We start from the raw sequence: 27,037 nt of genomic DNA, 5'->3' as shown, positions 1-27,037 counted from the left end.
TCATACTGTTTGTGCTGTGATACATATAAATTTTATCAACACAACCACATTACTGCCGCACTGTTTGTATATGCCATGTCAAAACACAGGCTATAGACGAAGAACTGGTGAGCTATGCTTAGTGTCTCAAGCATGTAGAAGTCTGCATTCAATAAATGCTGGCGATGGCAAAATATTTTGTAGGATTTCTTAAAAGATGCAAATTTTTTCAATACTGCCAGTTTTGAAAGACTGTAGTTTGCTTAGCAATGACAATTTCATTATCAGTTCTCTGTACAAAAATAGGACAACTCCAATTTGAGTGGTTTGAGATTGATGCATTGTATACTAGCTGTGAAACACATTGCAAATTTCCATTGTTCTCCCAAACATTATTGACATGTATGACTGCTTATGTGTATGCATACTCTGATCAGGGCAACAATTTCAGTAGACTGCATATTTGGAGTTGTTTTACAGTATGAAAGACAACTCTCAATAAACCTTTTGCTGCACGTGAATCTGTTCCCGTGGACGGATAATGCAGCTAGCAATTCGGGTTTGGGGCTGTGGCGTCACTTGGGGATGCGTGTGAGATATTTCTTGCCCGAGTGGGGCAGGAGTCTCCAGGCGCAGCGCTCCGGATGAATGAGTAGGCGAGTGCGAGGCAATTGATTGCGAAGCGAGTGCGAGGCGATTGATTGCGAGGTGAGTGCAAGGCGATTGTACACTGCTCGGTGGGTAAAGACTGGTTGGCCAAGTCGGGAATTCGGCGGCAAAAGCGCGCGATCGTCAACTACAAATATAGATAGGTATGAACGGATGCATGAAACTAAACGCATGAATCTAGAATATTTACTAGATTTTACATGCACCTAGCTGTAAAACACATTGCAGATTTCCATTGTTCTCCCCAACATTATTGACGTCTTATTAGAAGTCTTCATTTAATAAATGCTGGCGATGGCAAAATATTTTGTAGAATTTCTAAAAAGATGCAAAATTTTTCAATACTGCCAATATGAAAAACTTCAGTTTGCCTAGCAATGACAATTTCATTATCAGTTTTTCGTACAAAAATCGGGCAACCCCAATTTGAGTGGTTTGAGATTGATGCATTGTAGACTAGCTGTAAAACACATTGCAGATTTCCATTGTTCTCCCAAACATTATTGACATGTATGACTACATATGTGTATGCATACTCTGATCAGGGCTACAATTTCAGTAGACTGCATATTTGGAGTTGTTTTACAGTATGAAAGACAACTCTCAATAAACCTCTTGCTGTACGTGAATCTGTTCCTGTAGACGGGTAACGCAGCCAGTAAATATATAAATCTCATAGTTTGTCATCAGTCTGATGTCGATCGATCGTCGGTCGATCGATCGTCGGTCGATGTCAGTCATTGGTCGATCGTCGGTCATTCGTCAGTCGATCGTCGATCAATCGTCGGTCGATCGTTGATCGATCGTCCAACTGACGGTTGACCAGTCCTACTATAACTATTAAAATCTTAGAATGAAAAGCTCACTTTGTGCTAGATTTGAACTCACGAAGACTGTATTGCAACCGCAAGTTTTTAAACGCGCATCTAACCACTAAGCTTTGCGGTTCTTACAAACCTATCGCTTTTATCATATACAGTATACGCTTTTCTCGATTGCACTTGCTAAGTGACATACTAATTGATACAATGCGCCCACGTTTTATGATGACCCTGTAGTAAAATATTTTTTGCCTAATTCTATGAAAGGTGATGGTTTTTCATCTTCGCCATATCAGGGCGAATTTGTTTCCCACCCTACAATATCAACAAAAGGTTTTCTCGAAATTAAAATTTGGCATTCGCTGTACTGATTATGACAAAATAACAAAAATGGTAATGTGCTATTCGCCAAAATACCTCCCACAATGCCGGAAAGAGATATATGTCCTCGCTATCTCAGTTCAGTTTTATCCATGATGGCAAAAGTGGATTTGCAAACAGATAAGTGATAACATTTTAGTTAAAAGGTTGAAGTTTTCTAAAATACATACTAAAAAAATTTCATTAAATCGAATTTTTTGACGCAACCACATCTTTAAGTAAGTGTTTAGAAGGCTAAATTCATTCAAGTTAGATTCAGCGTTTATGTTGCACGCCTGTCTCGAATGTAAGAACTCTCCACATACCTACTCAACATAGTATATTGTATTGTTACATTTTCTTGCAGATCATAACCACAAAATGCACTAAAGTTATTGTAGGTAACTATAGTTACTAAGGTTAACATATTGCTTTGTTACTCTTTTTAATGATGATGATTTTGATGATTTTTACCAGGAGGTGTTTGTATTAGATAATTACTATGGGTTTCTATACCACTCTATACGATATTTTCACCTTATGATGCCAACACCGAAATGAACTAAAATCATATAATTGTATACCAAATAATTTTTTATTGTAATCATAGCTAACCAAATTTTATTTAGCCACCAGTTGCTGATGATTTATCATTTACTTTTAAACAGCTTTACAGTTTTATTTTTTTTCCTAATTTATTTCAACAAAACCATCTTTTCATGATACGAAATTTAAAGGTTACAGTTGTTTGAAAAAGTTGTAAAACCTTTACAGTTGTTTTATTTTTTCTCTTAATTCATTTTAACTGCACCAAAACACTTTTCTCATGATATGAAGTTTAAAAGTTAGAATGGGAAATGTTGTATATGTTAAACAAAAATATATTTTCTGTTCAATGACTTTTTGATTACTCGGGCAAAGCTGGGCATTCAGCTAGTATAACATATAGTGAAACTATTTATGTAAGTTTATATTTTACTTGCCATTTATGAGTAATTTAGTTTGACAAACCATCAAACTGATCTGCAAACCATCAAGTGCTGACTTTCAAACCATCAAGTGCTGACCTTCAAACCATCAAGTGCTGACCTTCAAACCATCAAGTGCTGACCTTCAAACCATCAAGTGCTGACCTTCAAACCATCAAGCGCTGACCTTCAAACCATCAAGCGCTGACCTTCAAACCATCAAGCGCTGACCTTCAAACCATCAAGCGCTGACCTTCAAACCATCAAGCGCTGACCTTCAAACCATCAAGCGCTGACCTTCAAACCATCAAGTGCTGACCTGAGGCTGTGTGATGCTCAATAGTGATGAGAATGTTAGTCTTTAGTTTTGTGTCTTGCAAGAGGCTCATCTACCCATAGTTGGTAATTTAATTTATCATAAATTATTATTCTGGAATGACAGGAAACCATAATTTGATAATCTATGAGACAAAGTTAAGGGAATTATGCCATGCTGTGAAAAACAGTTAATTTCAATGAAGCATTTGGTACGATATCTTTGCTCATTTTTCCCCATTTCGCATCAGATCTTTTCTGTGTGTTCAATGTGGCTGATGGCTGTGCTTTGAGGACTGTTGGTGCTTACTTAGTGCATACCCTGTTAGAGTCAAGTAACGGGTGTTATAGATAAAAACTTGTGGAAACTGCACTTTTTCAAAAGAAGTTTTCGGACACCCAACCATAACATTGCATATAGCGTACAGTACAGAACCATCTACATCAATATACAGTAGAAAATGTGTGTGAAAGGCAAAAGTGGTCAACGTCACTAACGATGTAACAGAATAGTTGAACTTCTCACTATTTGCAACGTAGGCTGTTATTCCTTGGTCAAAGTAGCTCTGCCATTAGTAGGATAGGTCAAAGTAGCTCTGCCATTGGTAGGATAGGTCAAAGGAGCTCTGCCATTAGTAGGATAGGTCAAAGTAGCTCTGCCATTGGTAGGATAGGTCAAAGTAGCTCTGCCATTGGTAGGATAGACCAAAGTAGCTCTGCCATTGGTAGGATAGGCCAAAGTAGCTCTGCCATTAGTAGGATAGGTCAAAGTAGCTCTTCCATTGGTAGGATAGGCCAAAGTAGCTCTGCCATTGGTAGGATAGGTCAAAGTAGCTCTGCCATTGGTAGGATAGGTCAAAGTAGCTCTGCCATTGGTAGGATAAGTCAAAGTAGCTCTGCCATTGGTAGGATAGGTCAAAGTAGCTCTGCCATTGGTAGGATAGGCCAAAGTAGCTCTGCCATTGGTAGGATAGGTCAAAGTAGCTCTGCCATTGGTAGGATAGGCCAAAGTAGCTCTGCCATTAGTAGGATAGGCTAAAGTAGCTCTGCCATTAGTAGGATAGGTCAAAAGAATAGAGGGCACGGAGAATAGAGAGCAGAGAATAGAAATTGCTACTCAAGGCAGATATGAGAGATAAGCATTTCATCAATTTAGACATATTTTATAGGAAAGCATGTCAGTGCTGACACAATGTATACGAATGGCACACAAGTACAAACATAGTGTTTACTATTAAAAAAATACAACATATTATAAAACGCTTGAGCAAAAGTTATCCATGGTCAAAATTTTAGATTGGTAGATAGGGTAATTGATTTTGTTTCCCAGATGAAAGTTGCCTCATCAGTTCTATTACATAATAGAGGAACTCAGTCTACAGAGGTCTAATGGCGAGCACTCATTCATTAGCTGAGGAAGATTCAGTGTGGACAAAATATAAACTGCTATCAGGGGAGATAACTGTTTCTGGTCATCCATAAAATGGTGACAGGTGAATATGGCTTCATGTTCAATGATCTCTTACTGTTTGTAAGATGCTTAGACAGGATTTGTAGTTTCTTCCTATTTTCCACCTCGATAGTAGAGCCATTATATAGGGTGAACTTTTCCCCTAAAAATAAAAATACTGTTAGACTTTGCTCACTGCATTCTATCGAGCATTTTGGATTTATTACACTTCTCGGTAGTAGCGGCTAAGGACTAAACTGGTTTGCATGACAGCTGTTGAAATCATTGTAGTCTTATGATTAGTACTAGAGAACGGCTAAATACTTACTTCCCTGGCACTGGTCCTGCTCCCTCTCCTTCCACCTCTCTACAACAAACAAGTGCGTACTCGAACACTCTAAAATTAAATGTACTTTCGAAAGAGAACTCAAAAGTGCTTTAATAATTGATTAGTTCTCAGCCCTCCTGCAAACTGGAGATTAAATTGTTTTTGATGTCGTATTACAGATGACAACAAAAATCGCACATGTAATGCTTTTAGTTTTTCTAACAGGATTCAATATCTTGACTAGCTTGTTTATGCTGGCAAGTCAACTGAACTTATGCTCTATTGTTGACCTAGTATTCTGCACTAACCACGAGTAGTTGTAGCTATTCAACTATTAGCATTATTACCAATAATCACTTGTAATAATCAAGAGTGGTTCCAGCGATGGACTAAACATATAGAATGAGCTCACCAAACATTAGAGGCCAAGACCGTAGACACACTATGAATTCAACGCTAATTAGAACAACAACAATATCTGAAAAGTAAAAAGTGAGTTAGAAAAAGCCTATTAAGAAGAACATAAGTATTGACATAAGCAATCAGATACACGGCATGTTAATCAATCAGCAATCAGATGGACGGCGTGTTAATCGATCAGCAATCATATGGATGGCGTGTTAGTCAATTGCAGTAAATAAGGGGATGCGGTATCTAGTATATTTGGGTTTAGATTTTGTGAAAGGAATTGAATGTCTGTTGACACAAAAGAGGGATTTACAAAGGAAGGAAAAGCCAAGGACCCCCATGCATGGACTACTTCAAATTGCTAATGGACTGAAGACCACCATAAAAGGTGCGGCTGAAAGTAAAATGTTACAGCGGTCATAAAAAGCTGAGAGAGATAACCACTTACTTGCTCTTGTAACTTTTTCCACTGAAATAGTAATTCTAACATGAGCTTCCATATTAGCTGTTACCTAACTGTGGTGAGGCTAGCAAACTTTATTATGTCATAGGAGTACCATACACCGGGATATTACCATATCAACCCTGTTAAATTTTATCTTATCATATACTACTCTATCCTATACATAGTAGTACTGTACAACTAGATATTACCATATCAACCATGTTATATTCTATCTTATCATATATTACTCTATCCTATACATAGCAGTACTGTACAACTAGATATTACCATATCAACCATGTTATATTCTATCTTATCATATATTACTCTATACTATACATAGCAGTACTGTACAACTAGATATTACCATATCAATCATGTTATATTCTATCTTATCATATACTACTCTATCCTATACATAGCAGTACTGTACAACTAGATATTACCATATCAACCATGTTATATTCTATCCTATCATATACTACTCTATCCTATACATAGTAGTACAGTACAACTAGATATTACCATATCAACCATGTTATATTCTATCCTATCATATACTACTCTATCCTATACATAGTAGTACAGTACAACTAGATATTACCATATCAACCATGTTATATTCTATCCTATCATATACTACTCTATCCTATACATAGTAGTACAGTACAACTAGATATTACCATATCAACCATGTTATATTCTATCTTATCATATACTACTCTATCCTATAATACATAGTAGTACTGTACAACTAGATATTACCATATCAACCATGTTATATTCTATCCTATCATATACTACTCTATCCTATACATAGTAGTACTGTACAACTAGATATTACCATATCAATCATGTTATATTCTATCTTATCATATACTACTCTATCCTATACATAGTAGTACAGTACAACTAGATATTACCATATCAACCATGTTATATTCTATCTTATCATATACTACTCTATCCTATACATAGTAGTACTGTACAACTAGATATTACCATATCAATCATGTTATATTCTACCTTATCATATACTACTCTATCCTATACATAGTAGTACAGTACAACTAGATATTACCATATCAACCATGTTATATTCTATCTTATTATATACTACTCTATCCTATACATAGTAGTACTGTACAACTAGATATTACCATATCAGTCATGTTATATTCTATCTTATCATATATTACTCTATCCTATACATAGCAGTACAGTACAACTAGATATTACCATATCAACCATGTTATATTCTATCTTATCATATATTACTCTATCCTATACATAGTAGTACTGTACAACTAGATATTACCATATCAATCATGTTATATTCTATCTTATTATACACTACTCTATCCTATACATAGTAGTACTGTACAACTAGATATTACCATATCAACCATGTTATATTCTATCCTATCATATACTACTCTATCCTATACATAGTAGTACTGTACAACTAGATATTACCATATCAATCATGTTATATTCTATCTTATTATATACTACTCTATCTTATACATAGTAGTACTGTACAACTAGATATTACCATATCAACCATGTTATATTCTATCTTATTATATACTACTCTATCCTATACATAGCAGTACTGTACAACTAGATATTACCATATCAACCATGTTATATTCTATCCTATCATATACTACTCTATCCTATACATAGCAGTACTGTACAACTAGATATTACCATATCAGTCATGTTATATTCTATCTTATCATATACTACTCTATCCTATACATAGCAGTACTGTACAACTAGATATTACCATATCAACCATGTTATATTCTATCTTATCATATACTACTCTATCCTATACATAGCAGTACTGTACAACTAGATATTACCATATCAGTCATGTTATATTCTATCTTATCATATACTACTCTATCCTATACATAGCAGTACTGTACAACTAGATATTACCATATCAACCATGTTATATTCTATCTTATCATATACTACTCTATCCTATACATAGCAGTACTGTACAACTAGATATTACCATATCAACCATGTTATATTCTATCTTATCATATACTACTCTATCCTATACATAGCAGTACTGTACAACTAGATATTACCATACCAATCATGTTATATTCTATCTTATCATATATTAGTCTATCCTATACATAGCAGTACTGTACAACTAGATATTACCATATCAACCATGTTATATTCTATCTTATCATATACTACTCTATCCTATACATAGTAGTACAGTACAACTAGATATTACCATATCAACCATGTTATATTCTATCTTATCATATACTACTCTATCCTATACATAGCAGTACTGTACAACTAGATATTACCATATCAGTCATGTTATATTCTATCTTATCATATACTACTCTATCCTATACATAGTAGTACTGTACAACTAGATATTACCATATCAACCATGTTATATTCTATCCTATCATATACTACTCTATCCTATACATAGTAGTACAGTACAACTAGATATTACCATATCAACCATGTTATATTCTATCTTATCATATATTAGTCTATCCTATACATAGCAGTACTGTACAACTAGATATTACCATATCAACCATGTTATATTCTATCCTATCATATACTACTCTATCCTATACATAGCAGTACAGTACAACTAGATATTACCATATCAACCATGTTATATTCTATCTTATCATATACTACTCTATCCTATACATAGCAGTACTGTACAACTAGATATTACCATATCAACCATGTTATATTCTATCTTATCATATATTACTCTATCCTATACATAGCAGTACTGTACAACTAGATATTACCATATCAACCATGTTATATTCTATCTTATCATATACTACTCTATCCTATACATAGTAGTACTGTACAACTAGATATTACCATATCAACCATGTTATATTCTATCTTATCATATACTACTCTATCCTATACATAGCAGTACTGTACAACTAGATATTACCATATCAGTCATGTTATATTCTATCTTATCATATACTACTCTATCCTATACATAGTAGTACAGTACAACTAGATATTACCATATCAATCATGTTATATTCTATCTTATCATATATTAGTCTATCCTATACATAGCAGTACTGTACAACTAGATATTACCATATCAACCATGTTATATTCTATCTTATCATATACTACTCTATCCTATACATAGTAGTACTGTACAACTAGATATTACCATATCAACCATGTTATATTCTATCTTATCATATACTATTCTATCCTATACATAGTAGTACTGTACAACTAGATATTACCATATCAACCATGTTATATTCTATCCTATCATATACTACTCTATCCTATACATAGTAGTACTGTACAACTAGATATTACCATATCAACCATGTTATATTCTATCTTATCATATACTACTCTATCCTATACATAGTAGTACTGTACAACTAGATATTACCATATCAATCATGTTATATTCTATCTTATCATATATTAGTCTATCCTATACATAGCAGTACTGTACAACTAGATATTACCATATCAACCATGTTATATTCTATCTTATCATATACTACTCTATCCTATACATAGTAGTACAGTACAACTAGATATTACCATATCAACCATGTTATATTCTATCTTATCATATACTACTCTATCCTATACATAGCAGTACTGTACAACTAGATATTACCATATCAGTCATGTTATATTCTATCTTAACATATATTAGTCTATCCTATACATAGCAGTACTGTACAACTAGATATTACCATATCAACCATGTTATATTCTATCTTATCATATACTACTCTATCCTATACATAGTAGTACTGTACAACTAGATATTACCATATCAACCATGTTATATTCTATCTTATCATATACTACTCTATCCTATACATAGTAGTACTGTACAACTAGATATTACCATATCAACCATGTTATATTCTATCTTATCATATACTACTCTATCCTATACATAGTAGTACAGTACAACTAGATATTACCATATCAACCATGTTATATTCTATCCTATCATATACTACTCTATCCTATACATAGTAGTACAGTACAACTAGATATTACCATATCAGTCATGTTATATTCTATCTTATCATATATTACTCTATCCTATACATAGCAGTACTGTACAACTAGATATTACCATATCAGTCATGTTATATTCTATCTTATCATATACTACTCTATCCTATACATAGTAGTACTGTACAACTAGATATTACCATATCAACCATGTTATATTCTATCCTATCATATACTACTCTATCCTATACATAGTAGTACAGTACAACTAGATATTACCATATCAACCATGTTATATTCTATCCTATCATATACTACTCTATCCTATACATAGTAGTACAGTACAACTAGATGTTACCATATCAACCATGTTATATTCTATCTTATCATATACTACTCTATCCTATACATAGCAGTACAGTACAATTAGATATTACCATATCAACCACGTTATATTCTATCTTATCATATACTACTCTATCCTATACATAGCAGTACTGTACAACTAGATATTACCATATCAACCATGTTATATTCTATCTTATCATATACTACTCTATCCTATACATAGTAGTACTGTACAACTAGATATTACCATATCAACCATGTTATATTCTATCCTATCATATACTACTCTATACTATACTATACATAGCAGTACTGTACAACTAGATATTACCATATCAACCGTGTTATATTCTATCTTATTATATACTACTCTATCCTATACATAGTAGTACTGTACAACTAGATATTACCATATCAACCATGTTATATTCTATCTTATCATATACTACTCTATCCTATACATAGTAGTACTGTACAACTAGATACACTACTAGGCAACGCTGGGCATTCACCTAGTAGTATATTATACTGGCGCTCAGTGACACTTACCCATCTTTGTCATCCAGTGCTTTCATCTTACGGATATGCTTAGCCAGCTTGACAGAAAAGATGAGACCGAGAACCATAAAAGCGAGCGACCAACCAAGTGAAAACCAAACACCATTCTGCAATGTAATAGAAGATGAACATCTGAAAAAATGTAAAAACAAACAAGCGAAAAACACTCGTAACAGTTCATTCTAAAAAATGACCCTTCAAACGCTTCCTAAAACGTGCACAATAGTTTAGCGGTGTTATGGAAAAAGGTGTATAGAAGCCTGTTGGCTGCGTAGGTGGTCTAGTAATAATATTTCATACACTCAGCAACTAGTAGAACCTAGTAGAAGGGTAAAGACATACCCATGAGTCAACAATGGATCCGCAGAGGGTATTAACAAGTACTGATTGATAGAAGTTAGACACGGGCTTGCATCTTCCCAACTCTTCCAAAATGGTTGTGTTTACAAATGACACAAACTGGTCGGCAATTCTGAGGACACGGTTAGCAAAGATCTTTGACTCCTACAACAATCATGACCACAGCTATATAAATGATTCATTATTATGTATTAGACAGCTCAGTGACAGCCTTACACAAACAAGTGGCATACAAGCCGTCACATACCTCTATGAAATGAGTTACACAGATTACCTTGTTACCTCGCTACAGCTCACTACTGACTGCTACAAGCTTCTATAGTACAATTGATAGGTGTTTTCGTTTATAATTATAGTCACGAATAAGATAGCTCAATACTGCTCTACAAGTACTGCATTCAGAGTAAACTCGCTGTAATTGCTATGGATTGGAAACTACTCTCCCGGTTGAGCTGGTTTAAATGGCTCACTAATCAGATGATGAAGTTTTAAAGTTGCCAAAAAAGAAAGTTTTGATCTCAAGGGCTGTTACATTCTTTTAGTTAAAATGGTTAACGATTGGAACTTTTAGCTTCTGACAGAACCGTTGGCTCTTATATACATTTTTAATGATGTTCACTCCGTTGTTCTGCAGAACAGTCTGAGTAGAGTTAAGGCTGGAAATGAGAGTCGTGATTTGGTTTGGTGCTTTGGAAGCAGACGCGTTCAGTGATACAACATCATCTAACATCTGCTGCTGAGAAGCTTCTACAGCAGCCAACTCCACAGCCTGAATCCTGTTCAGCTCATCAATGTGGCTAGTCAGTTTATCCTGTAAACATGTAGTATGGACTATGAGTTGGTTCACTCAGGCCAGTCGTATCAAAAACATGAAAATTGGTAATTTGTAGCTATGGATAAAATTTCTAAAAATAACAATAAATCTAATAACTATACTTAATACTAAGACTTAATACGTATTAGACTTAATACTTAATAGCTATTAAGTATTAAGTCTAATACTTAGCTATTAGTCTAACTATAGACCAAACTAGTCTATAAATAGCTATTAGACTTAATAAGTCTTAGAGCTATTAAGTAGCATCTATTTGAGAAATCCTTTTCTCAAAGACTATCAGCATCTAAATTTTTAATTCATTTGATTAAAGGAACCCAATACGCAAGAAACACAAACGCATGTAGGCCTCACTGAAACAACTTTTAAAACGAGATTACCCAACCAAATAACATCATTTAAATATCCTACCAAACGCCTACAAACAGAATTGAGTAAATACATATGGGACATAAAAGACAAGAACATTCACAACAACATAACCTGGAAGATCATCAAAAGAGCGGCATCATACAATACATCGACAAAATCTTGCCAGTTATGCCTATGGGAAAGTACTTTATCATATTCGAACCAAAGTTAGCCAGTCCTAACACTAGAAATGAGTTGATATCCACATGCCGACACACTAGAAAACACATACATGTAGTTAGCTCAATAACATAATTTGACAATATCTTTACTATAATTATATTAGATAATATTACTAAGCCCACCAGCTTTATAAAATAATTCTATAATTATTTATAAAGATATGTATATATATATAATATATAATACATACATGTATATATACATAGAAACTGATTGCTTATCCATATATTATAATAGATAAGTAGTCAAGCGTACTGCTAACAGCACTATATGCTATGAAAAGTGTGGGGTGTTATAAATAATTTGAGTGTTGGAATAGGTTAAAGTTGTTTATTTTTTCCAGCTTGATGTTTTTCTCTAGAATCACGAAAGGTTTGTTTTGTGCCTCAGCACTCTTAGCACTTCAGCAATAACCTAAACTAATCGTAAGATAACCTAAACTAATCATAAGATAACCTAAACTAATAGTAAGATAACCTAAACTAATCATAAAATAACCTAAACTAATCCTAAGATAACCTAAACTAATCGTAAAATAACCTAAACTAATCGTAACATAACCTAAACTAATCCTAAGATAACCTAAACTAATCATAAGATAACCTAAACTAATCCTAAGATAACCTAAACTAATCGTAAGATAACCTAAACTAATCGTAAAATAACCTAAACTAATCCTAAGATAACCTAAACTAATCCTAAAATAACCTAAACTAATCGTAAAATAACCTAAACTAATCGTAACATAACCTAAACTAATCCTAAGATAACCTAAACTAATCATAAGATAACCTAAACTAATAGTAAGATAACCTAAACTAATCGTAAAATAACCTAAACTAATAGTAAGATAACCTAAACTAATCATAAAATAACCTAAACTAATCCTAAGATAACCTAAACTAATCGTAAGATAACCTAAACTAATCGTAAAATAACCTAAACTAATCGTAACATAACCTAAACTAATCCTAAGATAACCTAAACTAATCATAAGATAACCTAAACTAATAGTAAGATAACCTAAACTAATCGTAAAATAACCTAAACTAATAGTAAGATAACCTAAACTAATCATAAAATAACCTAAACTAATCATAGGATAACCTAAACTAATCCTAAGATAACCTAAACTAATCATAAGATAACCTAAACTAATCCTAAGATAACCTAAACTAATCGTAAGATAACCTAAACTAATCATAAAATAACCTAAACTAATCGTAAGATAACCTAAACTAATCGTAAGATAACCTAAACTAATCATAAAATAACCTAAACTAATCATAGGATAACCTAAACTAATCCTAAGATAACCTAAACTAATCGTAACATAACCTAAACTAATCCTAAGATAACCTAAACTAATTGTAAGATAACCTAAACTAATCGTAAAATAACCTAAACTAATCGTAAATAAACTAAATTATTTGTAAAATAACCTAAACTAAATGTAAAATAACCTAAACTAATTGTAAGCTAACACTAATTCTAGCTTACGACTAGTGCAAACAACATAATTAAATATATTTTAACTTGGTTAGATTATCTTACGTGGGTAGCTGATAAGCTAGGAGTGTTAGCGATATTATCAGCAACGGTTTGAAGTTGCTGTATGAGAGCATCGAAGTTGACGGTAACAGTTGAGTTACCAAGTCCGTCTTCAAGCCCTTCAAAGTCAAGCAAAGTGATAGCATCGGACATGTCTGTAAGTTGAGTTGATGTGTCCTCATCTATGATTTCAAGTGATGAAAGATCAACAGAAATCTTGTCAATTTCACCATCTACATCTATAGTCTGCAGGAACAGAAAAAAGTCAGAAATGCTAACACATCGTTGATAATGAACGGCGAAAAGAGAACGTCGTTAATGAAAATTCCACCTTTATTACTTATTGCTTTTTAATCACTAGAAGAAATAAAAACAGTAGAATAATGCACATCTGTCATCGACATTGTTAAGCAAACATCATACCCCTTTGTAGTCGAGCACTGCTTCAAGGTCAAAAAATTGGCTGATATAAAGAGCCTCCCAAGCAGGAGCATTAGCGTCGCAGTCAGTTAAGAGCCCGGAAACAGTGAGAGGAACAGCTGGGTCCTGGAAGACCATGTTTCCAAGAGTGTAGCCATCCTGGCTGCCAATGATTGTGTTATACGGGCCATCTGCGGGGTCTCCTCCATCTATCAGCTAAAAGTAAAGATTGCAGACTATGCGCGATATGCTTTTTTAAACAATCACTGCATTGATTACTTATCAGAGCAGTTTTTTAAATATTATCCTTATAATATAAATAAAGATAAGAGATATCTGCAGAAAAGAAACAGACAAATAGCAATATGAATAAGAATATCAACGGGTGGCAGATTCAATGTCGATGAATGTCAATAGTTATCTAGTGAGAGTGATGAACATGTAGAAGATTCACACACCTGCTTAAAGACTGTGTAGTTGGTGTCCTTGATGTTAGCACATGCGATCTGTTGGAGAGGCGCTCCAACGAGATATGTAAGCCAAACAAGGAGCATGATGAGAGCACCGAATATAAAGACGAGTCCAACCGATCTGCAATATGATGGACGCACTCATCAACGCTTTTGACAGCCAAAGTAGATGAGGGGCTGAAAAGTCTGTCTGTTCTATTTAAACAATTTTCATTTTGATTCAAATACTTGTAGCAAGTCAAAAATTATATATACATCAATGTTCAATATGTGGATATATGGGGTGGTTATTCTTTTTTACAGCAGTATATGATATGGAGTTGTTATTCCTTACAGTAGTACATGATATACAGTTGTTATTCCTTACAGTTGTACATTTCTCATATATGTGAATCAGACATTGACTTTCTTAAAGTCTGTGAGACAACTTGGTTGTTTTATGGAAGCAAGTCAACTTTCATTGGAAATGGAAGTTATCTCCCTTGCTGGCTTCAAGCTGCACTGATGAGGCTTCAATAGCCGAAACAGTACTGTCTGTAGCATGAGTTATATATATATATATATATATATATATATATACATGTATATATATATATATATAGAATAGAGTATAAATTATAGAATATATATATATATATTATATATATTATATATATTATATATAGTATATATATATATAGTAAGTATATATATAGTATATATATAGTATATATATATAGTACATATATATAGTATATTATATATACATGTATATATTATATTATATATATATTATATTTAGACAAATTTATGCCAGTAAATATCCATGTATCCACGTACCTCAGTGCTTGTCTTTTTGTCAAACCCTGTGTCCAATTATAGCAATTAAAAACAAGCAATGAAAATTCCGCATGGCACCTGATTTGATCTCAGGACCTCCAGATCTAGAGGCGGCAAACTTTACCATTAAGCTACACGGAATACGACGGAGTTAGTGGGCAAATAGTCATTACATTGGTTAAGATACTCATGCTTAAAGTGCAGGCTTGGGGTTAACTACTAGCACTATTGATCATTACGCTTAACGATTGTTAAGCTGGCCCAAAACGCGGGTATTGCAGGTAATGTTTCAGTAAAGATTTTTGTAAAGATTTAGCTTTCCAAGTAAGTTACTCCAATTCATTAGGTAATTGTTCTATTACTTGTGCAATGCCTGGTATTCAACTAGTATATATATATATATATATATATACATATATATATATATATATATATATATATGTATATATATGTATATAATATATACCTATACATATATATATACATATAATTTTTATATGTATATATATTGGCATAATTCTGACTAAATGAAAATTTGTTATGTATTTTAGGATTGATTTTCATGAAAGTTCCTTGGTTGGCACATATAATTTTGCAAAACTGCAAGAAGAATTTCCCAAACGCAAATGCGAAGTATAACATACGCCATGAGCAGTATGCCTCCAGCACTTCCCACAGCAGTTCTTTTTGTTGGCAGTCTATCTTTATCACCGAGAAAGCAGCAGGCAATGCAACCGAGTAGAGCGCCTACTAGCTGCAGGATCAGTATTAGTAATATGAAGCAAGTCAAGACAACTCCACCAATGTACCTACAATAACAATAATTAGTACACAGTCACAGACAGGTAACTCGTGTGATTTTGCGTAAAATATTAGAATGAGAAGCAGGCATATGCTATTTGAAGGAATTCACTGTAATAACTAAAGGAAAAGTCATATAAAGCTGGCCAACAGACTTAAAACATAAAATTTACCAGACATCTTGAAGGTCAAGGCCAGTTTGAAAAAGATACTTATGATATGGGTTCTTTTCACAACGTTCCTCTCTTTATGCAAGAGCTATGAACTCTGTTAGACTGCATTACTACTGTATACACTATAGCAGCACAGTGCTGTGTCGGTCTAACTCTGTGAATAAGTCTAGACTTTTCAGTACAATCCACTCCGCCGCTCATTGTACAACCCACTCCGCCGCTCATTGTACAACCCACTCCGCCGCTCATTGTACAACCCACTCCGCCGCTCATTGTACAACCGATCCGCTGCTCATTGTACAACTGAGAGGAAAGAAATGATAACGAAAATGTACCTGTACTTTTCTATGTCTCCAAGAGTAAGAGTGCCTGCAAGGGGAGTTGTGTCAAGATCTTTGATAAAACTCGTAAGGTTGGTGATGGTGTCAAACAGCTTCAACATGTCATTGACAGAGGTCAAGGCACCAGAGATGACTCCGTCAAATTGGTCAACCGTGCTCTCAATAGCTAAAAAAGAACACCATAGCAATATCAAACTTTTTGCAATAAATTTAGAATAAACTGACCCAGTTATACATAAAAGAAACTCCAAAACCTCAAAATGTAGCACATCTTGTGACATAAAATTATGTACTAATGATAAAATATCTCAAATTTACATGAGAGATGCAGTTTTTTGGTTAACTTGTAAAAGGAATATTAATAACTGTTAGTGTCAACTAGTCGCTAAGCTTACCCGCTTGCACTATGAACTATGAACTACAGGCAACAAGGACTAGCGGACAAAAGATGAAAGATTACTGAGATTAATCTATTAGAAAAGCTGCAAACATTGAAGGCTGACCGAGGATAATAATAATAACACTTACTACTTATCACAGGGGCAGACTCCTCCTCTACGATTTTCGAAATGTTATTGAACTGAGCTTTCCCTTCAAGAACTAACGCTGTGATGTTCTCTGCGTAAACAGCATTTAAATCGGCAAGTTCAGAGTCGAAGGAAGGCAGCTAAAAAGGAAATAGTAGTTGAGACAGGCTCTCAGTTAAAAAAGTGCTTGAGGATGTTATGTGAGATACGGCATAATTCTACGGGAGAAAATGCTCTATTAAAAGGCTTTATAAATGTATTGTCGTGCGGTGTCTAGGATTGCAATATAAAATAATGCAATATAAAATAATGCAATATAAAATAATGCAATATAAAATAATGCAATATAAAATAATGCAATATAAAATAATGCAATATAAAATAAAGTAATAGAAATGAATGCAATATAAAATAAAGCAATAGAAATGAATGCAATATAAAGTGTGCATTATAAAGGAATGCAATAAAAATAACTATCTGGTGAATTTTATCTTTGGAAATGGGCAGTCTAAAAGTGCCTCTGAAGAATAGATTTAGTGGATTCTGCTAAGGCAGCTGAAAAACGTAAGCTTACTTTCGTGGGAGATGCTGATGCTGTTGATACTAAAGAGGTTTACTCAAAAATTGATTTTAGGGGCAAAACAGAAAAGCTTGCATAGGAACTGCTGAAAAAAGTAAATGTCATTAAATTATTTATGGTGGTTTGGTATGTCTAGGGATAAAAACAGATGGTAGGAGGATGTAACAAGTGTTGGATTCATGGAAATAAATAACTTGAACTTATCAGACAAATAACAACAGCTGATCGACTCTACCAATGCTTTGTACTAATCGTCTGTACTTAAATAACAACAGCTGATCGACTCTACCAATGCTTTGTACTGATCATCTGTACTTTAATAGAAACACATGATCGACTCTACTAATGCTTTGTACTGATCGTCTGTACTTTAATAGCAACACATGATCGACTCTACTAATGCTTTGCACTGATCGTCTGTACTTTAATAGCAACACATGATCGACTCTACCAATGCTTTGTACTGATCGTCTGTACTTAAATAACAACAGCTGATCGACTCAACCAATGCTTTGTACTGATCGTCTGTACTTAAATAGCCAAATATACTTACTGATAACAGATTATTAGTGTTCCTATTGAGCCCTAGAATACCTAAGCATTAAATATTCTTGTTTAGGGTGACAGATTTATATATTCACCTTAAATATTCAATTTTTAAGGTGACAGATTTCGGGCTTCGTTGGCCCAGCAACTTCATCTATAATCTTATGCGAAATTTCTAATAGTGAGGAGCTTAGATCAATAGTGTTTATGCATCCTGATGGTCTCTTTATCTAACTAAATTGTTGAGTCAGATTCATGTCGTTGAATGACTAGTAAAAATTAAGAAAAGAAGACAACTATGATTGTAACTATACAGTGAGAAACCTCCAAACTGTTCACTTGAAGAAAAATGTTTGAATCGGATACAACAAGAAAGATGGCAATGGTGTAACTGTCTCTAACAGTGTAAAAAAATCTGGGAAAGTGGGAAATTCGAGAGGACTACATTTTTGCAGTAGGATGATTGAAGAAAGAAATTGTAGATCTGATGAAATCAACAGGTATGGAGTATAACGTCAATATTCCTACAGTTGAAAGCATCGGGTATAACGCAAGTTTTGAAAGCACAAAAACTGGTCAGTTTTTTCTCTCTTCTATGTACAATCCTTGCTGTGTATTACTGCGTTTCCTGTGACTTTGTGCTTTGATTGACGATCAACTAGATCTAGCACATTTTCTATAAAAAGGAGCTGTTGTATTTTTTGAAAGCATGTTCTGCTTTTGTTATGAGTTTATTATAACAGTGTTAGTAGTTCTCTGTCCCTGCCATTCTAGTTTTGACTGTTTTATTTTACCATGTGGTGTTTTTGTTAACTGGTACAACAGGCTTTAAATCAGAAATGAATAAATGCTATGCTAAACATACTACAAAACGACCAAGAGTTGGTTCCATGACACAACAGCGCATCATGCACTCACTCAAATATGCAAAACCTTAAATTTTAAAAACGGCTTATCACACTAGTGAATAAAAAAAAATCAAGGAGGCTAGCAGAGAAAGTACTTTAAGTGAGGCCACAGAGTAGCTGATGTAAATAGTATAGAACTCACTCCATCTGGATCGAAATTACTGCCACTTTTGAGCCCTCCTGTGTTTGGTGGGGAGCCGCAGGCACCACCACAAGAAGTAAATGTGTCATCAATATCGGTTGCTACATTTGTCATCGCTGTCTCTAAAGCTGTAATATCGCTCACTACATTTGCTTTGGCTGTGTTTACGGCAGTCAGTCCTGTGATCAGCTCAAGTAGCACTGTAACAAAAAAAACATGTCTCATTGCAGCCAATGAAACCTTTCCTGTTCATACTCTATATAATAGGTTATATGATAGTCTTATTACAGGTAATTAAACCTTTCCTGTTTATACTCTATATAATAGGTTATATGATAGTCTTATTACAGGTGATTAAACCTTTCCTGTTTATACTCTATATAATAGGTTATACGATAGTCTTATTACAGGTGATTAAACCTTTCCTGTTTATACTCTATATAATAGGTTATACGATAGTCTTATTACAGGTGATTAAACCTTTTCTGTTCATACTCTATATAATAGGTTATATGATAGTCTTATTACAGGTGATTGAACCTTTCCTGTTTATACTCTATATAATAGGTTATATGATAGTCTTATTACAGGTGATTAAACCTTTCCTGTTTATACTCTATATAATAGGTTATATGATAGTCTTATTACAGGTGATTAAACCTTTCCTGTTCATACTCTATATAATAGGTTATATGATAGTCTTATTACAGGTGATTAAACCTTTCCTGTTCATACTCTATATAATAGGTTATATGATAGTCTTATTACAGGTGATTAAACCTTTCCTGTTCATACTCTATATAATAGGTTATATGATAGTCTTATTACAGGTAATTAAACCTTTCCTGTTCATACTCTATATAATAGGTTATATGATAGTCTTATTACAGGTGATTAAACCTTTCCTGTTTATACTCTATATAATAGGTTATATGATAGTCTTATTACAGGTAATTAAACCTCCCCTGTTCTTACTTTATATAATTGGTTATATGATAGTCTTATTACAGGGCATTAAACCTTTCCTGTTTATACTCTATATAATAGGTTATATGATAGTCTTATTACAGGTGATTAAACCTTTCCTGTTTATACTCTATATAATAGGTTATATGATAGTCTTATTACAGGTAATTAAACCTCCCCTGTTCTTACTCTATATAATAGGTTATATGATAGTCTTATTACAGGTGATCAAACCTTTCCTGTTTATACTCTATATAATAGGTTATATGATAGTCTTATTACAGGTAATTAAACCTCCCCTGTTCTTACTCTATATAATTGGTTATATGATAGTCTTATTACAGGTGATTAAACCTTTCCTGTTCATACTTTATATAATAGGTTATATGATAGCTTTATTACAGGTGATTAAACCTTTCCTGTTCATACTCAAATATAATTGGTTATATGATAGTCTTATTACAGGTGATTAAACCTTTCCTGTTTATACTCTATATAATAGGATATATGATAGCCTTATTACAGGTGATTAAACCTTTCCTGTTCATACTCTATATAATAGGTTATATGATAGTCTTATTACAGGTGATTAAACCTTTCCTGTTCATACTCTATATAATAGGTTATATGATAGTCTTATTACAGGTAATTAAACCTTTTCTGTTTATACTCTATATAATAGGTTACATGATAGTCTTCTTACAGGTGATTAAACTTTTCCTGTTCATACTCTATATAATTGGTTACATGATAGTCTTATTACAGGTGATTAAACCTTTCCTGTTCATAATCCATATAATTGATTATATGATAGTCTTAAAACAGGTGATTAAACCTTTCCTGTTTTTACTCTATATAATAGGTTATATGATAACTTATTTATGGCTGGTAAAACTCACGAGGATCCATCTTGAGAAGTTCAGTGAAGGCTTCATCAACACCGGCCTCCTGGTCCATTGCTTCTTGCACTGAGCCTCCGACTAGTGGGCCAATGTCTGCAAAGGAATAGCAGATCGCTTTAGCTTATAGGGCGTACCTTTGAGTTCATATAACAAAACTGACTGAAGCCCAATAACAATAACAATTGAAAATAATATTAATAAGAAAAATAATATTAATGATAAACAGCGTTTAAACTTACTGGTCAGATCTCTAAGCATTACATCAGCTGTAAAGCCAAATCCGTCATAGGCCACATAATTAATTTGCTGCAACAATTATGGCAAACATGTGAAGGTTCCTTGGTATATGATTCACATGCAAAAGAAGACTATTTCTAAGTTGCATGGTAACAGTGAAAGTCAAGTGACACAATGGCACTAGTACTTAGCTTTGGTATCATCAGATATTCATACAAAGTGTGAGGTTCACTCGTACGCTTACATCGATTGTGTTGTTAGCGTAACGTGAGAAATCATCAACATTGTCTTGCACAGTAGTTGTAATGTCGGTGAAGAGGGTTGTCATTCTTTCATTTACCACATATGTGCAGATCATCCCACAGCTATACAGCGATACATACAAATATGATAGAATTGTATATACTATGTACAAATATGATAGAATTGTGTATACTATGTACAACTATATGACATATTGAGATGTCTACACATACAATGCATCATGTGAACAAACACCGTTAATTTGGATCATTTAATAAAAAAATATACTTTGTTAGTCACTCTAAGGCTATCTCTAATATATACCTACTTGATTGCTGTGAGTTATCACATGTAACAAGTTCATCACGTCTACTGACAACATACTGCTATAATGCATCGATTTGAAAAATATTTAGTAAAAACTCCCTCACTGCATCCGCAGCAACTGGTAGCTAATAATAACAATGGTCAGGCGTGTCTAGAAGGGCTCTTCCTTTCTAAAACACTCCCATAGTAAGGCCGATATTGGCACAGTTCATATGACTTTAAGCTACGCTAATGTATCTACCGAGTGTGTCTATGAATCTGAAAGTGTTAGTTATGAATGCAACGCAAATAACCGGTATTATTTCACCAGCCCCTAAACTGTTTTGACTCAAAGGTGTGTAATAGCTCTGCTATAGAAAAGAATGCTGTTTCAATTTCATTGATTGTTGTCCATTTTCATTTCAATGAACAAATGTAAATTGAGTATAATTTTATAAGACAGCAACATCATTTCAGCGCCTCTCATTTTCTATTGTTTGAGTCACAGTTTTCACACAATGTTGATAAGCTGTCGGTGTGAGAGCCATTATGTGAAGATTCATTTCAACGTTTTACTCCCAGAGCATTCTCACCTAGTAGCAGCGCATACATTGAGGCAGCAAATAGTACTCTAACAGCAGGTCGCCTCAAGAAGATGAGAACATATTTTACTGACAAGACTTTACAAGTTGACTGTAGAAGCAAGTAGCTAGAGAAAAAGCAGCAACGAGGCAGCAAAAATGGACTGTTGTAGCCATAAACTACAGTCATACCTCGACATCCGAGCCTAATGCATTCCTGGAGCAAGCTCGTATGTCAACTTCCTCGCATGTCAAATCAATTTTTCCTATATAAAATGACTAAGAACCAGTTAATCTGCTACCAACCTTTAAAAATAACCCTACAACAGGATATTACAATAGAAAAACTTGTTTTTAATTCACCACCTATGCTCACAAAGTAACAGATCTAGTGGTTACAATCTACAATGAAATGTGACATCGTTATGTAAAGTATTGTATGGAGTTCTCATTTTCTAGACAGACATAGTGGCTAGTGCATTGTGAGAGAGACTCGACGGCAACACATTCAGTATGCTACACTTGTTTGTCATTATGTAATATAACACAAACTTTAAATTTAACTTAGATGAACTTAACTTACTATAGACAAGCTTAGAAATTTAAATCTTACGTTTCGATAAACTTAATTCTAGTTTTGTTTTCATTTTGGGTTTTTAACTTTTCTTGTTCCAAATTATCGCTTGTTGCCTTCACTTTTAGTTGGCCTTTTTAAAACCTTTTAAACTCATCAAATAAGAAAGACCGAGCGATGCTGTTCTCGAAAGCGGCCTCTCGCATTCTCGACCACCTAGTGGCCGCATGAAAAACTGCCTCATATACTTACTCGTATCTCAAATTTGTATCTGGAAGCAAAAATTTGCTCAAAATTTTCCACATATCTCAAATTGTTCATATGTTGGGACGCTCGTATGTCGAGATATGACTGTATAGGTAGGTAGGCACACGGCTCGTATGTCGAGGTATGACTGTATAGGGAGGTAGGCACACGGCCCGTATGTCGAAATATGACTGTATAGGGAGGTAGGCACATGGCTCGTATGTCGAGGTATGACTGTATAGGGAGGTAGGCACATGGCCCGTATGTTGAGGTATGGCTGTATAGGGAGGTAGGCACACGGGCCGTATGGAAGGTAGGTACGAGGCAATGAAAAGTCACCAGTTGCTTACCCTAGAAAAGTACAGCTAATGAAGAGGCTGATCACATAGCAGCATCTCCAGCCAGCAGTCTTGGAGTCTCGCTTTTGTACCATCTTCCCACCACACTTACCGCAGCATACCCGACAGCAGCAGAAACAGCAGGCAACGATGGGGAAAATAAAGATGAATCCAATGCCAAGGACAATGCAAACAGCGTAACCGCCGCCCCATTTGAAGAGCTGTAGAGAAGAGTTAAAACTGGACACTGATGCAGCATCAGCCAAATCAGCCTTATAACTGTATTTTTTATCAAGTAATAGCTTTTATACAGCCTAAAAGTCATCAGCTTGCTATTAGAAAGGTTGTGCAGTTTGAACAGTGAACTGTATAACCTTGCTATTAGCAAGGTTATACATCTTGAATGGTGAACTCGACCTTGACTGCTAAACATTCGCTGGCACAACTCAAGTATTTCCATTTGTGCTTTATGATTAGATTATTGAAAGATTTGTGTGGGTTCGATACGTCTGATTCGTTTGATTACATAGTAAGAATAGTGATTGCTCCAGCTACAAACCCAGACCTAAATAAGTCCTTACAACAAATACTCAAAATAGCAACCTGAAAGAGGTAAGCAGAATAAAAGTTTGTCCTTGGAAACCTAATAAAATCATTTCGCTCTACTCGTCATCTTCCGATATTCAATAATAAAGGCCATTGTATTTCTTTCAAGCTCAGCTAGCAGAAACATAATATAAATCAATATGTTATTAGCATTGCCTAGCAAAGCTGCAAACAGCATTGCGTTTTTTTTTGTCTTCTAAAGAAATGCTCAAGCTGACGTGAAGGCACCTCATCCCGGTATGAGATGCCTTCACGTCAAGCCAGTGAAGGCATCTCATACCGGTTTCTCCTCATGTACTTCATTGCTATGGTCATATACATTTGTAACTTTCCAACTGCAAGCACTGCCATATGTTAGCTTGGGTTCTATCTTACTGATCGCAACAGTGAACTTTAAAGGCCCGTTACATGTGAGGCATCGCATTATCAGCTCAAATTGCAGCCAATGCGAATAATAATTTCCTAAACTAGAGATGCTCGTTTGAAGAATATGCTAGAAATGGCTATAAAATAGATTTAAAGTTTGCCCCTGAATACTGTCACTCTTTAAGACCATTTAAAGTTGAGATAAAAGAACCCAAGTGAGTTTACAGTTTTTTTTAGTTCAAGTATTTTGAGTACTAGACAAAGATAAAGAAGAGACGGGGAGGACTAGACTGCTAGACATTCAGGTGTCAAGCAGGAGACCACTGATAAAACACTGTGCCACTCAGTTAAGATAAAATCGTTCTTCTGACACTTAGAGCGGGTGAGTGATTTTAGGGTGATCAAGTCTGAGAAACACGTCACCAGGTTCATAAACTTACATACTCAAAATGTATGCCGATTGGTTTAATTAAATGTTACTCACAGATTTTTTATATAATTCAATATAATATATAATATAATGAACATATGAACTTACAGAAAGAATGAGTTCTCCTCCAAATGCGATGCTGCCATCAAAGAGACCCAAAAACAAGTCTATAAAGGAAGAGATTGCTGATCTCAATGAAGCACCACAGTAAGTAGTAGTTCAACTACAGCGACAACTGATGACTGCCAAAGAAGTCATAGACGGAGGAGATGCAACTGAGATGATTTTTGGCAAGGCTAGTTTTAAAGTACCGCTCGTAGCGGGCTGCGCTCTGCAGTGTATATATCATACAAAACTATTCATTAACAGACAAGCTTACAGCAAATATAGCATATAATATTCTTTGCTAGAGAGGGTTGTTTACTTACCCCAAGGATCATCCCCATAAAAGCAAATTCCTACAAAGTCCTGTACGGCCTTGAAGAAAGGCTCTAGACCGTTGTATGTGTAAGCTTCTGGATCCACGACATACGCGGCTCCTTCAGGAACTTCTGCAAATGCTATGTTACTGTCCTGGTCAGCGTAGTTTCCGTAGCTGTCTGTTACAGTTGGAGGATCGACAGTTACTGAAGCCACAGCAAGTATGCAGACCAACATGGACGCTAGAAACAGTGGGAGTCGTCCCATATTCGTTGTTGCAATGCGTCCGATGTGGTGAGCAAGCGAATAAATGTAGTGGTGCCTCACCAGGTAATGCTTTTTGAGATAAAAGTCTACAAGAAGAGAAGTTATGAGGAGACAAGGTGCAACTAGTACATGAGTTGCTCCGAATCTGATACAGCAATAGGAGGTATCATACGTGGACAGCTATAGAACTCCACACAAAAGAACATGTAATCGATATATAAGTTGATCTGAGCATTGACTAGCGCATTATGCCTGCTGCCAAAGAAATAAATGACTATTGAATTGCCGGGTCAAAGACAGAGAGATTAAAATGTTACAATGCTGCGAGGAAACTAACTAAAAGATTTTCCAATCAAAATACAGATTGTTCGCTGACATAAAAATGATCTGAACTACTCAATTTTGAATAAATAATACAAACAATAGTTTGTGAGAAGCGGGCAGGGATGCTAGGGTCACACTACTTCTAGAGATCAACGTTTTCAATGAGTTGCTGATATTCTTTAGCAGATAGTTTGAAACATTGATATCGATACGTTATATTGCACCGCTGCCGCGCTCAATAACAATACGTATAACTAATTTTATTTTTGTTGTAGCTATTGACGAGCTCAAGAAGGAAGTGAAGCGATGTTTTGTTGTTGTCATGAAGCAAAAACGTATTGTTTAAAAGGAAAGAGATTTATGGATTCGAAAAGTAACAGTAAGGTAGGACAAGAACTTACGTACTCGTGCTACGAGCCTTCAAATTAGCTGGATAGGACAACTTCAACTAGATTTCCTGCAGGATTCTATCTG

The 27,037-nt window shown here is 34.5% G+C and overlaps 2 protein-coding genes across 2 annotated transcripts; both read right to left on the bottom strand.

Annotated features, from left to right (window-relative positions):
* Positions 1-3,656: 3,656 nt before the first annotated feature.
* Positions 3,657-4,704, bottom strand: LOC137385683 (salivary glue protein Sgs-3-like). Its single transcript, XM_068072208.1, has 2 exons — positions 4,688-4,704; positions 3,657-4,158 (listed from the first exon to the last, which is right to left on the bottom strand). The coding sequence occupies exons 1-2, from the start codon at positions 4,702-4,704 to the stop codon at positions 3,657-3,659; spliced, it is 519 nt and encodes a 172-aa protein (XP_067928309.1).
* On the bottom strand, positions 4,378-27,037 carry LOC137385682 (prominin-1-like). Its single transcript, XM_068072207.1, has 20 exons — positions 26,965-27,037; positions 25,981-26,325; positions 25,661-25,719; positions 24,163-24,371; positions 22,107-22,227; positions 21,865-21,931; positions 21,623-21,718; positions 19,758-19,957; positions 17,583-17,721; positions 17,049-17,220; positions 16,384-16,548; positions 14,909-15,041; positions 14,454-14,666; positions 14,121-14,276; positions 11,652-11,861; positions 11,033-11,194; positions 10,682-10,797; positions 5,747-5,767; positions 4,891-4,929; positions 4,378-4,725 (listed from the first exon to the last, which is right to left on the bottom strand). Exons 2-20 carry the CDS (start codon positions 26,237-26,239, stop codon positions 4,704-4,706), a joined length of 2,559 nt encoding a protein of 852 aa, XP_067928308.1. The 5' UTR covers positions 26,240-26,325; positions 26,965-27,037; the 3' UTR covers positions 4,378-4,703.

The sequence above is a fragment of the Watersipora subatra genome, chromosome 1, assembly GCF_963576615.1.
Source record: "Watersipora subatra chromosome 1, tzWatSuba1.1, whole genome shotgun sequence".
NCBI classification, from domain to species: Eukaryota; Metazoa; Bryozoa; class Gymnolaemata; order Cheilostomatida; family Watersiporidae; genus Watersipora; species Watersipora subatra.
This window is presented reverse-complemented; position numbering and strand designations above follow the sequence as displayed.

Coding starts and splice junctions, on each gene's coding strand:
- LOC137385682 (XM_068072207.1), bottom strand. CDS start 26,239: ATGGGACGACTCCCACTGTTTCTAGCGTCCATGTTGGTCTGCATACTT. Junction 22,228..24,162: donor ATTAGCTGTACTTTTCTAGG/GTAAGCAACTGG, acceptor ATCGCTGTATAG/CTGTGGGATGATCTGCACAT. Junction 10,798..11,032: donor GATCCATTGTTGACTCATGG/GTATGTCTTTAC, acceptor ATTACATTGCAG/AATGGTGTTTGGTTTTCACT.